This window comes from Bidens hawaiensis, unplaced genomic scaffold (assembly GCF_021521415.1).
Source record: "Bidens hawaiensis isolate Kalapana, Puna unplaced genomic scaffold, B.hawaiensis_p1.1 tig00051158_1, whole genome shotgun sequence".
In the NCBI taxonomy this organism is placed as follows: domain Eukaryota; kingdom Viridiplantae; phylum Streptophyta; class Magnoliopsida; order Asterales; family Asteraceae; genus Bidens; species Bidens hawaiensis.
The window spans coordinates 10510-24510 of NW_027499158.1; the positions used below are offsets into that span (position 1 = coordinate 10510).

A 14001-nucleotide genomic window follows, 5' to 3' on the forward strand; every position below is an offset into this window, starting at 1 on the left:
ATATTACTTACATAAATAACTCAATGTTAGACAGTCAGGTTTAAGCTGGTTAGAGCTATCCAGGACTAACCAGGCGTACAACAACGACTTAAAACTGGTTTATATAAAATCAGGTTCAAAATAATTCGGTTATAGTATAGTTTTTGAGTCGGTTCAGTTAATCGGTTTAGATGCCCACCTCAAACGCTTGGGCCTTATGTGTTTAAAAAAGAAAAAATGTTCATATTCAATATATTTAGGCACGTTTTTGTAGTGGCAAAAATATATACACCAGATATTGCGGCTTGCATGAAAATCATGTTTTAAATAATAACTTGTCCTTATCAAAACTAAACCTCAAGTCTTTTGAAGTATTGTATGCTCTCTCTCTCTCTACTACACTTCATCTCATCATCTCTATATATAACCTTATTACCACCCTCTCACCATCTACCACCACCCTCATCCATCATGTTTCTTCTCTCTCTCATCCACGGTCTGTCTCTAGTTTTTTCACTTCTCTTCTTGTTTCCTTTGCTTCAAATACTAATAACATCCACCTCCACCGATAATAATGGCCATAAATCATATCCACTCATTGGATCGTTCATTTCCTTCAGCCGGAACAGCCACCGGCTCATCCACTGGTTCACCGACCTCTTATCCGAGTCACCGTCGCAAACCATCGTCTTGAATCGATTTGGTAGCCCAAAGAACCAAATGATTGTCACCGCCAACCCGAAAAACATCGAACACATTCTTAAAACACAGTTCGAAAACTACCCAAAAGGCAAACCGTTTACCGATCTCCTCGGTGACTTTCTCGGGATCGGAATATTCAATGTTGATGGAGAGTTATGGAGCACTCAACGCAAGTTAGCGAGCCACGAGTTTAGCGCAAAATCATTGCGCGAGTTCGTGGTTAGTGTTCTTGAAGAAGAAGTGAACCAAAGGCTTATTCCGTTACTCGAAAATGCGGTTGAGAATGGAGAGGTGGTGGATATGCAAGATGTCCTTAGAAGGTTGGCTTTTGATACCATTTGTAAAATATCGCTCGGGTGGGATCCGTGTTGTTTGGATTACACCCGAGCTGTCCCGCCGCTGGTATCAGCATTTGATGTAGCGGCGGGAGCAAGCGCCATGCGTGGCATGGCACCCGCGAATTGGGTGTGGAAAGTAAAGAGGTTGTTAAATATAGGACGAGAGCGACACCTAAAAGAAGCGGTTGGTGTTGTTCACCGTGCGGTGGATGAGATAATCCGCGAGCGGCGAGAACATATGGACGTAAGCGAGAATAATAGGGATTTGTTATCGCGGTTTATATCCTCGGGTCATGGGGACGAGCTCGTTCGGGACATGGTAATAAGCTATTTAATGGCCGGAAGAGACACGACATCTGCAGCGATGACGTGGCTCTTCTGGCTGTTGACACGTCACCCGAGTGTTGAACAAGACGTTATAAAAGATGTCACATTTCATGAAGGTAAACTAACTTTTGAAGATTTGAAAAAAATGGATTATTTGAAAGCGTGTTTATGCGAGTCAATGAGGTTGTACCCGCCCGTGGTGTGGGACTCGAAGCATGCGGCAGAAGCTGACGTGTTGCCAGACGGGACCGCAGTGTACAAGGGGAACCGGGTGATGTACTTCCCATATGGTATGGGGAGGATGGAAACGTTGTGGGGAAAAGACTGTTTGGAGTTTAGACCGGACCGGTGGTTTACAGAACCGGGCGGTTTTAAAATGGAAAGCCCGTATAAATTTCCAGTTTTTCAAGGCGGTCCAAGGGTTTGTTTGGGAAAAGAAATGGCGTTTATTCAGATGAAGTATGTGATGGCTTCGGTTCTAAGCCGGTTCGAGCTTGAACCGATTAGTTTGAAAGAACCGGCTTTTGTGCCATTGCTCACGGCTCACATGGATGGTGGGTTCAAAGTTTGGGTTCGTAGGAGGAGTGGTTCGGACTTGTAATTTAGGCTTCACATGTTATATCTTTTTCTCTCTTAATTTTATCCAATATGAAAGATATATAGTTTATAAGTTCATGTATTAATATATTAAAAATCAAACGTTGTTTAGCTAGATAAAAAGTACATAACTGTTTAATGAATTATTAAGATAATAAAGTGTGGCGCATTCGTAACAGCACATGATTTTTTAAAGATGTTTCATACTTTCATGTTCAAATAATGTTTCTACTGGTTTTTTAAAGATCATCTTTTACTATTCTATAACTAGTTACATATGACGTGTGTAAACCGATGTTGGCCCCAACTTAAAGTTCAAATCCACGAAATCACGGAAACAAAGACGAAAAAATTGGGAATTGAAGAACAAGATCTCGACCAAAAACCAAGCTTTTGTTACTTCTGTAAATTGCATATATGTACCTTGAATCAAAACCTACAATGCTATTTAAAAGTAAAGTAAACTAAAACCAAACCTACATGGACTTTTAACTCACAAGATAAACATGCCAACAATTTTAATACAACTTTTAAACAAATTTAAACTTATTAATTAGATATTTCAAACTTTTAATTAAGAATTAAACTTAGGGTATGTTTGGTTGAAAGGAATGAAATGAAGGGAGAATGGAATGGGAGAAGGAATGGAATAGACAAAGGAATGAAATGGATCATTACCATTCATTTGTCTTGTTTGGTTAACATATGAGAATGAAATGAATAATTACTTTATGTTGTTTGGTATATAAAAATTTTTTTAGGAATGAAATAGAAATAATAAAAATATTCCTATACCAAAATATATGCTTTATTAAAAAAAAAAAAAAAAAAAACTGAAATGGCGACGGTGCTGGTAGCTCTGGAGATGAAAATGGTGGTGGCGGTGGCGACGGTCGTGGTGTTAGCGGCCAGGCGGCGGTGGTGGTTATGGTGGTGGGGATCAAGCGATGGTAGCATTAGTAGTGATGGCAGTGGTAGGGTGGTGATGACGGTGGTGGTGGCCAGGCAGTGATAGTGGTGGTGGCGGTTATGGTCGGGTGGCGACGATGGTGGCGGTGGTAGCTTTGGTGGTAAGGTGGTGGTGGTGGAGGTGGTGATGGCGACGGTGGTGGTCAGGTGGTGGTGGTGGCGACAGTGGTGGCGGCGGAGGTGGTGGTGGTGACGGTGGCGGTGGTGGTGGCAGTGTTTGTTGTTAGATGATGGTGTTGTTGAGAAAGTATGTTGAATGAGGAATGGAATGAAAAAAAAGAAGGGGGGTGGGAAGGAATGATTTTGATGGAATGAGATTCCATATGTAATGAGATTCCATATGTAATGGATGATTCCATTACATTGTGCAACCAAACACCTCTTTTTTCATTCCCACGTAATGAATCATTTCATTCCATCTGTCATTACCACATAACAAACGCTACCTTAGGGATAAGATGTTAAAAAAACTAAATTTTTAATTATATTTTCTCTCTCATACACTCACAGTTAATTTCAGAGTATGTTAAAAAAAATTATAGGGTTTGAAAAATTTTTCAATATATAGAAAAATCACTTCATTTTCTCTTTTTCAACTCAACAACTCAAACCACTCCCTACATTATAAAAACATCACAAAATACGACGGATAACACGTGAATGCTCTTACAATCACACTCTAACAAATATAGTACATACTCACAGATTATAGAGTATTTATTGTGATTGCTCTTAAGCATTCTGTTTACTTTAACATAGTAGTGAATTATACCGAGTAAAATTATACTTTAAGTGTTGAGTCATTCTTATCTATGCATATTTTATTCTATGTGTTATGAGATGCGTGAAATGTGAAATCATTAGATAGGGTCACATAGGAATTAGGGCTTTTATATTTCTCGTTATCTTTCAAGGTATTCTAGGAACGGGTATTCTATATACACCGGTCTTTTTAAGAGGCGTCAGTCAATACGCCACGGATAGGACAATCCGTGGCGTATTAAGTCGTGCCTCCAAAAAGACGTATTTTTTTTGTCTTTTTTTATTTTTTTATTAATTTATCTTAAAAAAAACAAATTTTTTTATTTCAGTAACCAACAATACGAATAAACCGATATTTATATACATACAAAACCATTACAACGAGTTCATACATATAATAACATAATATAAATATCTATCTAAAGGGTTGCCAAGTCTGCGCCTGACACCCGATCTATCACCACCACCATCGTCACGTAGGCGCATGTCACCTAACGTGCTGGCATTGTGGTAAAAATGTGGCAGTGGTAGTCTGTACTACTCATCATACTGTCAGACGACCTACCGCTCTATCATCCAGGTCATCTAACGCTGGAGCTGTAACATCCTTTGCTCTAAGCTCCATAATCGGCCTTTAGTGGCCGCATCCAAAAGCACTGAGCGATATGTACGCGTTACGTGCTGCGGCTCTAGCGGCTAATATCAACCTGATAATTTAACATTAATAATCAGAATAAACAAACAAATTTAAATGCTAATAAAACGTACATCAGTTGGCTTGTTTGGATGCTCAACGTCCTCTGCATTCGCAATGTCCTGCATCTGCATCTGCATCTGCATCTCCGACGCCACTAATGGCAGAGGGTTGACAAGTGGGACCAGGATGTAAGCGAGAGCCCCCCTGAGCAGTCATGAGACGGTTGTGCCAGTCAATCTTCGGGATATATGCATGCTCGTAGCCCGAGAGCAATCCAGATGGCGCAGGGAAATTGGCGGAATATGTAACATTTCGGATTTCGTGTTTGGGTAATCCAAATTGGTGTAGTATGTTTATTATTATTATTATTATTATTATTATTATTATTATTATTATTATTATTATTATTATTATTATTTATATAACTTTGAGTTTAATACTCAAACACCCCCTAACTAAACTTTAACCCATTCTTGCACCCATCTCTCAAGACAAAGGACCAGATTGCAAATTCACATAAAATCCTTACCCTCCTTTCTTCCCTAATCCTGTCACCGAAAAGACCCCCCCTTGCGTGAACCTCAATGTTCGGCCGAACAAATCAGATAATTAATTGATCAAATCATTCCTTGTGCAGCAAACGCATAGACCGACACTCTAATTATGGAAAACAATATCAATTTGACAATGATTTTTGCGAATTTCAATCGCGGCTAACCTAGATCATATACGCTATAAATACATGAGTATAAATCACTTAACGAGTACCATATGTTCCCTACTACCAGACGACACAAACCCCTAAACTAATTGCAACGTTTAAGCCGCTTAAGACCTGTTTCAAAGCCGTGCTTGAGCCGCAAACCCTAACTCGTTGACATCATTCAGTTCCTGTTCAACTGAGGTAATTATTGTGTGCTTTGGGTTCGGAATACAATGTATAATGAAAGCCCTCTGTCAATTTTGATTGACAAAGGGTATGTGTTGATCAATTGGACAGATTTGGGATCTATGGTTTATCCTTGAAAGTTAGGTTTATGTTGTCTGTTCTTATATTTTTGTAAAGGAAAGTTATTCACAACTTAATGCACTAGCATGATGGTTGTGCGTGTTTGGTTAAGGCTATGGACAAGCTAGGGCGTAGGTTCGAACCCCCTAGACCCGGTTTTTGGATTTTATTGATTTTAATCCTTTACTCTTATAATTAGACATATTTAATACCAATTAAATGTTATTTTTGATAACCTGAACTCGATTATTATTTTTCTCTTACCGAATCTTTGGTTCTTAAATAATCTTTATACATATATACATATTATATATACTTTATTTATAATAATAATAATAATAATAAGCCATAATTAATATGTTAATCCTACTTACAACCCAAACGAGACCCAAATCCATCATGAGTCGTGTTACTATTCCATTCTAATTAATTAATATTATCTTTAAAACCTAGGAACTTTTGTCGGTGTGTCTCGAAAAGTTTAAATCGATATCTTATCATCTCATTAATCCACTCTTCAAGGTGAGAAGTCATTCCCCACTTTTTACTATTTTTAAACGTTTTAGGGACTTTTGCGTACTAAACTCTACTTTTATGTTACATATTATTCTCAATCGCAAACTGTATTTATTGTTTGTGTGCAATTGAATGACTAACTGTTACTTGTCTACTTGCTCATTGTTTATTTATCGCATTCGGAGAGGTCCATCATAATCTTTTTATAGTATGAACATATGACCGTTGTAGTAGCCAAAGTCCGATTCGCTAGGCATTGGTTAACCGACACCAACTATTTGCTCATGGTTTGATTGTTTATCTTCACAATAACAGTTTTTGGTTATATATATATTTATTGTATCCAGAAGCTGGTGACTTTCTCACTCAACCCCGTGTTGACAAATACTTGTTATTTTGTATGCATTTGTAGATTATCATTTGGTTTGAAGCTAAGGTGAAGAACACTTAGAGATGCCTATAAAATTACAATTAATGACAAGACTATTTATGCTTTTGTTTTGGATTATTTTGTAATTTCTTTAAACTTGATAAATAGTTAATTAAAATAATTAATTAGATATTGTCACATTTTATATTGCATGATAGTACATTGTGAGCGGTAAACCAACGGTTCGCACCCCGAAATTTTCGCTTTAGGTTGGGGTATGACAGAATCCATAGACAAAGGATCCACATAGCGTAGCCCACACTGATCGCAATTTGCATGGCGTATTGTCCACTGAGCAACGACCCTCGGACCTGCCTGTGCAAGTATAGGGCAAAGTAGTCGGCGATCGTGTGTGCAAGGTTATAGTGCCTGCCCGTCAGCAAGTACTGCAAAAAAAAAACAAATCCCAAATATTGCAGTGATATATGCCTTGCCCACAACCTTGTACGGGCCCAACCATCACAATGTGAAGGTACATGTACAACGGAATGATAATATAATATAATATAATATAATATAATATAATATAATATAACAAAACATAACATAACATAATATAATATAATGGTATCAAAGCCATTCTTACTCTGTTACTAATGGTATCAGAGCTATGGATTTAAAGGGGGTATGTGTTGTGGTTCAAAACCTTAAACTAAAAAATGATTAATTTCTTTAAAAAGAAAATTACTGTAAAAAACTGTATAAATGAGGAATATGATATTCAAAAAATCTTGATTTATTGTACAAATGGAAATTTTCTCATATTAATACAAGAGTTATATACCAAATTGGAAGTTTTGATAATTTTTTAAATTGGAAACAAGTTGTTAAAACAACTGAAGAAGCTATGTCAGTCAGCAAAGAATTCATGATAATAAAACTCTTAAACCTTTATGATTTAACCAGGTACAAAAAAGATTATAATTTAATTCATGTTGGATTAGTCAAAGTTGCTTTTAAAACCTTACAAGGATTACCGGAAAGTTTATAGCAGTATCACAAGATGCTCGTAATCTAAATTGGAAACAATCATTAATGGGCATTACAGAAACCAGTTTAGCACATGGTCCAATATATTTGATGTTTATTCAGACATATATTTTTCTTTAGTTGATAAAATATAGATGATGCTTTAACTTTATATGTAAAAAATCATGGATATAATTACGCCCAGGGTTCAGAAATAATTTGTATTTGTTATAAGATATACTATAGGTTATTAAACACAATGAATGCTAGATGCAAAAGAATAAACAAATTTAATTGAAACAAATTATGGAAAGTCAAATATTTCCATAAGAAGATCAGTTAAATGTGAAGAAATAACATTTCCAGAAAATCAGGTTATAAATAAAGCAATAAAAAAACAAGCACAAATAAAACATAAGTTAAACAAACTTATAGAAACACTTTAATGTAATATAGGAATAGAATTTGAAGATAATAATTTTAAATCAATATCACAAAGGTTTGCAAGATCATCCTCTTCTAAGTCCTATATTTAACATCTAGATTATAAAGTAGAATTTCCTAAACCTTCTAGGGTCTCTACATCTCAAATAAGACCTAATAGAGCAGAAAATTCAAATATTAACAATGATAATTTAGTCTCAGGTGTCTATCATCAACAAATAAGAGAGAAAGATGCCGTCTCTCAAATGAGTTTTAACTTATAATGGAATCCAAAAAAATTAGATTTTAGCCAAGGATCTGCTATTAGAAAGCAGATATATGAAAAATATAAACAAGAAAAGTGGAAACATTTTATAAAACAATTTATGGAATCATTTCCAAGAGATGAAAGGATAAACCTAGGAAATGAATTTTATAAAGATCTCGAAATTTTACGACAAACATTGAATTTCCAGTTTGCTTCATAAATAAATATTCTCAAAAATATGTGTCTATAATAGAGAAAAATTATAAATTAACTACAAGAACTATTGCTAAATCAATATTTCCTCACCAAAAAGACTTTGAAAAGAAAAGATAACTTAAAGAAATATATTTCTCTGCTTTTGAAAAGTCAATGACCAATGAATCTCTCCAAGCTACTGTCTTTCATATCAACCAACTAATAAAACAAAATAACTATACAAATCTATGTTTAATAAATTTAACATAAATCTTCCAAGAAACAAATAATAAAGTAGAAAAAATATTTCAAATAATAAAGAAGATGGAGAAACAAGTAATACAAAAGATAGCCTTATAAAGATACAACCTACAATTCAACCTCCCCCGGAAATAGAAGATTTAAAAGTAAAACCAATATACCAATTAATGGAAGTTTTAAAAGAAAAATTTTCCAAATTAGAACTAAATGCTTTGGAAAAAGAAAACATGAGTGATAAGACTTTCGAAGCCTATACAACAAATCCTATAAATAGAGTGGATGGGAGAAAAAGACCAGAATCTTATAATATAAAATTTGCTGATAAACCAAGACAAAGAATGTTTTATTACCCTAAACTCACTCCTCAAGATGTTCTTCACGAAGAACAAGGATATGGAATTACCAATTCTTATAATGGAAAGCTTATATATGAATGAAATTTAGATGGCTATACAGAGAGAAAAATATACATGATGACACATCGAATGATGATGTACACTACAATAGAAAAAAATAATCAGAATAATGATAGTACTGTTTGCAAAATGAAAATTATAAGAATTGGTAATTCCATAATCAGAATAATGATAGTACAGATCAATTAGAAGAATGGTGGGATAATTATATTAAACCTAAAAATCAATCCATATTTATAATCATATTAAAACAAAATATGGCCAAAATATTTCTCATGCAGTTTACACTTTAATACTTATAATTATAGAACATTTTACTAGAAGATGGTCAGATGTTTATGAAACTATAAGAACTTTGTTAAACGATCTAATATGTACTACCTTAACATAATTTAGGTGGTACAAAGATGTTCTCTTAAGTAGGGTTTATGAACTCCCCGAGGATATGTAACATCCCAAAATTTCAATAATAATATTTAATATATTATTTCCCATGAGAGACAAGTTTACTTGAGTTGATAAAGAAATAATAAAATATTAAAGATAAAAAAGAAGGTAGACTAATTAGATGGAAATAAATATGGACCAAAAAGGAAAGATGGGCTTTAAGTCTATGGACTTAAGGGAATATAAATACCCCTTAAACCCTAATCCTTTTCATTTCCATCCATTCTACACATTTGCCTACACCATAAAACACACACAAACCCTCATACTTATGGCCGCAAGAGAGAAAACGAGATCCAAGATCAAACGAGCAAAGATTCTTGATTAATCTTCGATATTCAAGCATGTTACGCGATCCAAGTTTATAACCAAGATAACCCGAAGCCTAAAAACGCTAAAAGGTACGTGCTTTAACCTTAAAGGTTATGCTTTTATGAACGGTTTGCCATGAAACTTAACCCTAGAGTAGATCGGGTCTAGATGTTTCATAAAAATGCAAACTTGATGTTGAAGATGAACTTAATCAGCTTGTTACCTAAAGACCTAGCTAAAACGGGTTTGAGATTTAAAAAGGTTTAAACGTTATACCTAAAATGGAGTTGGATCCCGATAAGGAAATGCTAACGGGTATAAAGCGGTTTGGATGAATAGAAATGGTGGTTAAAACCAACGAAATGAACTATAAAACAGTTAAATGAACTAGGCCAGAAATGATACGGTAGAAAAATAAGCTGAAAGCATCAGTTATGGGGTTCTCGGTGACCTGAGTTCTCGGTCACGAGTTCCCGGAGAGTTATCGGTCACGAGTTCCCACCGAGTTCTCGGCCAAAATGAGTTCTCGGCTACCTTGAGTTCTCGGTCACCCATTGGGTTCTCAGTGACAATAGTTCTCGGTAACCAAGGATTATCGGTTAATGCATAGGTTCTCGGTCAATGCAAGCATTCTCGGTCAACATGGGTTCTTTGCCAAGAGTTCTCGGCCATTTGGACTTGTTGTGGTCTGTGGGCCTGAACCCAGTTGGGCCCATATGTCTAAATGGACAGTTGGATTGGCTTGGCTAATATTAAGCCCATATTCTACCAAAAACAAACTAGTCCATCATCTTAGGCTAAACAAACGAGCCCAACTTAGAAACTACGTTGGTAAACTAAAATGCCGACTTAAATAATTTTCCGGTTAATTAACATATATACATTTAACAGTTAGCCGTACACAATTAAATAAAGGGATTACTATTGCCTCTGAGCGTAACAGGATCCAGGTGAGTTTCTAGCCCCATTTCTTGTTATGTTTTCGGGGCTGTGTGCATACTCGATGTGTTTGTTAATACATTTATCCTAAGTGATAAGTATATGTCCTATGTGTTTATGTGAAAGGTATGAATGATTGCTTATCAGTACGTGAACGATCTTCGAAATTGCCCGTACTGTTAATTTTTAATGATGATATGATATCTATGATATATGAATGAATGTAAGACGATGTATGGTTGTATGGTAACGAAGAGAGAATCGAACCCTACTATTATTCGAGGCTAGAGGGACCGAGCCCTAATAATACTCGAGGAAGGAGGGACTAAGCCCTAATAAATTTCGAGGTAAGAGGGAACCGGGCCTTAATAATACTCGAGGAAAGTAGGGCGTAATGCTCTTTATAACATAAGACATGAAGGTAAGTAAGTATAAGATATATATATATGAAAGTATGAATGAAGTATGTATGTATGTATTGTATGTTGTATAATTTACTAGAACTCACTCAGCGTAGCTGACTTTTAGTATGCACGCAGGTGCGTAGAATGAGGCAGCTCGCTTGAGGGGAACGCGTGGCATTGAATAAGAGGCTGGCATTGGAAGACTCGAGACGTTTATGTTTAATGTTTTGAAAGACAAGATGTTGTTTTAAGACAAGTTATGGATTGTTATGAAACGTTTTATGAAAGTTTTTATATTCCGTGAATGTTTTTATTAACTCTGATGATTAGAACTATGTTGATGATTAAATCCAACATCCAAATGTGAGGTACCGGTTACGGGGCCTTACAAGTTGGTATCGGAGCAAAGTTCGAGAGATTTAAGCATCCTACATGCTTAGACTCGAACAGAGAATGGGATTTAAGTAAGAAAGGAAGAAGATGCCAGTTCAAGAATGCCATGTGTCACTCAAGCAAACTCAGTAAAGGTAAAGTGTATGGTTAGATGATAAATGTTAATGTTAGCTTAATTGCTAGAGAAAGGTTATGTTAATGATACCGAATAGGATTTCTTGATCTTTGATTGATTAACTGTTTGAGATTAGAACCAGCACAAATAGAATCATGAGAGGAAGTGTAAAGGACACGGAAAGTAACGTGATCAGCTAATCATAGCTGGCTCACTGTTATTACCTGTTAGCCTTACTATCCTTGTACTAAACAGTTCCTTGGGTGATGACATTTTGTTTTCCCTTTTAGAATACGATGGCTGAAACGCGAGGAAATGCAGAAGCTGGAGGAATTGTGAGAGCTGGAGGTTGCACTGGACGTTGTGGCAGGCCTCTTCGTGTCCGAAAACCTTTGGTTGAAACAGCTTCCAACACGGGAGGTGAAGGAAGCGCTCCTGGAGGAAACCCGAGCAACAACGGAGGGGTTCAACTGGATCCCGCAATCCAAGCAGCTATTGTTCAAGCTGTAGCCACTGCTATGAAGAACTTGACTCCTGAAGATCTGGCGGAGATGGTAGGAAAGATGATGAAAGAGAGAGGGAGGCTTCGAGTGTAGTTAAGTCTGTGAAGGTTGATGATAGGAGGAGAGGCCGAGGTGGGAGCAACTACAAGTCATTTAAAGGTTGTGACCCGCCAAAGCTGACTGGTTTGGGAGACGCAATCGTTACTCTCCAATGGATAACCACTATGGACAAGGTTATCCGCATTAGCGAGTGCCGTCCCGACCAAGCTGTCGGTTATGCCACCCAATCGTTTGGTGATTAGGCGATGTACTAGTGGGAATCGATTGAACAGAGGAAGAGCTAGAGGAAATTAAGGCAATGAAATGGGAGGATTTGAAGGAATTGGTTATGAAGAGGTTTTGTGATGATGCAGAGGTGGAAAGGGTTGAAATGAAGTTTTTGAGTCTGAAGGCGGGTAGATGACACCGCGAATACACCACTAAGTTCAACCGCCTGTCTAGGCTGGTGCCAGACATGGTGAACACTGAAGCCAAACGGATTAAGTGTTACATCAAGGGGCTACCACAACATGTTTGCATTTAGGTCAAGGACAGTAGACCGGCTACTTTTGATTCTGCTGTGGTACTCGCAGAAACGGTTTACGATGACTTTACGGCGGACGATGTGGTGGCGGTAGAGAAAAATGATAAGAAGTGGGTCGCTCTTGTTAAACGTCCCGGTACTCAGTTGTGGAATTCCAAAGACAAGAAACCGAAGGTGTGGGAGAAGAAGTCGTATAAGACTTCTGGTAAGATGCACGGTGGAGAGTGTAGATGGGGTACTGATTCGGATACATGCCATAAGTGTGGAAAGATGCACGCTGGTGAGTGCAGAGTTGGATCGAGTGTTTGCTACAAGTATGGAAAGGCAGGTCATTATGCTCATGAGTGCAGTGCTAAGCCCGCATGTTACAAGTGCGGTAAAACTTGCTACTTTGCTAGAGAGTGAACCGATGGTGAAGTTGGAGGAAGTGGAAAGAAAGATGCTGAACCAACAAGGCCAAAGACCAGAGCCTACATGCTGACCCAAGATCAAGCCAAGTAGATTCCAGATGTCGTGACAGGTACGTTCTTAGTAAACGGTATTTCCGCTTCGGTATTATTTGATTCAGGTGTAAACAAAAGTTTCGTAGCCACGCCCTTTAGTAAATTAGCTAAAATGAAACGTTGCCGAGTGTCTGAAACTTTTATAGTAGAAACCGCTAGTGACACCTCGGTTAAAATAATGAAAATGGTTAAGGACGCTAGGATAGAGTTAGAGGGACATGAGTTCCCTGTTACTTTATATGTTATTACCTTAGGAGGGTTCGATGTGGTTTTGGGAATGGATTGGTTGTTTAAGTATGAGGCTCAAACAGTGTGTAAGAGTAGGATGATAAGGTTAAAGTCCTTGGATGGTAGTGCGGTGACGGTTTATGGTGATAAGGAAAGTTCTAGGCATAATGTCATTTCGATGATAAAAGCCGAGGGTTTGTTAAGGCGAGGGTGCGGTGCCTACCTGACATATGTTGTCAACGCTACGACTGAGATGAAAGAATTGAAGGATGTTCCTATCGTGCGCGACTACCTAGAAGTATTCCCTGAGGATCTTCCGGGGTTGCCACCAAAGCGAGAGATAGAATTTCAGATAGACCTAGCACCAGGAGCCCAATCCGTCGCGAAAGCGCCTTAACGTATAGCACCGTCAGAGATGAAAGAATTAATGTCCCAACTACAGGAACTCCTCGACAAGGGTTTATTAGACCAAGTGTTTTCCCGTGGGACGCACCGGTGTTGTTCGTAAAGAAAAAGGATGGAAGCATGAGAATGTGCATAGACTATCGCGAGTTGAACAAGCTTACGGTAAAGAATATATATCCTTTGCCAAGGATCGATGATCTGTTTGACCAACTGCAAGGTACAAGTTGGTTCTCACAGATAGATCTCAGATCAGGCTATCACCAACTAAAGGTAAAAGAGGCAGACATCCCTAAGACAACGTTTCAGACGCG

General features: G+C 37.3%; 1 protein-coding gene across 1 annotated transcript; it reads left to right on the forward strand.

The window, feature by feature from the left end:
- Positions 1–400: 400 nt before the first annotated feature.
- On the forward strand, positions 401–2066 carry LOC143598877 (cytochrome P450 94B1-like). The gene has a single exon (XM_077076975.1). The coding sequence runs from the start codon at positions 451–453 to the stop codon at positions 1945–1947; it is 1497 nt and encodes a 498-aa protein (XP_076933090.1). The 5' UTR covers positions 401–450; the 3' UTR covers positions 1948–2066.
- The last annotated feature ends 11935 nt before the right edge of the window (positions 2067–14001 follow it).

Excerpts from the sequence above, each read along its gene's own strand:
- LOC143598877 (XM_077076975.1), top strand. The coding sequence starts at position 451 with ATGTTTCTTCTCTCTCTCATCCACGGTCTGTCTCTAGTTTTTTCACTT.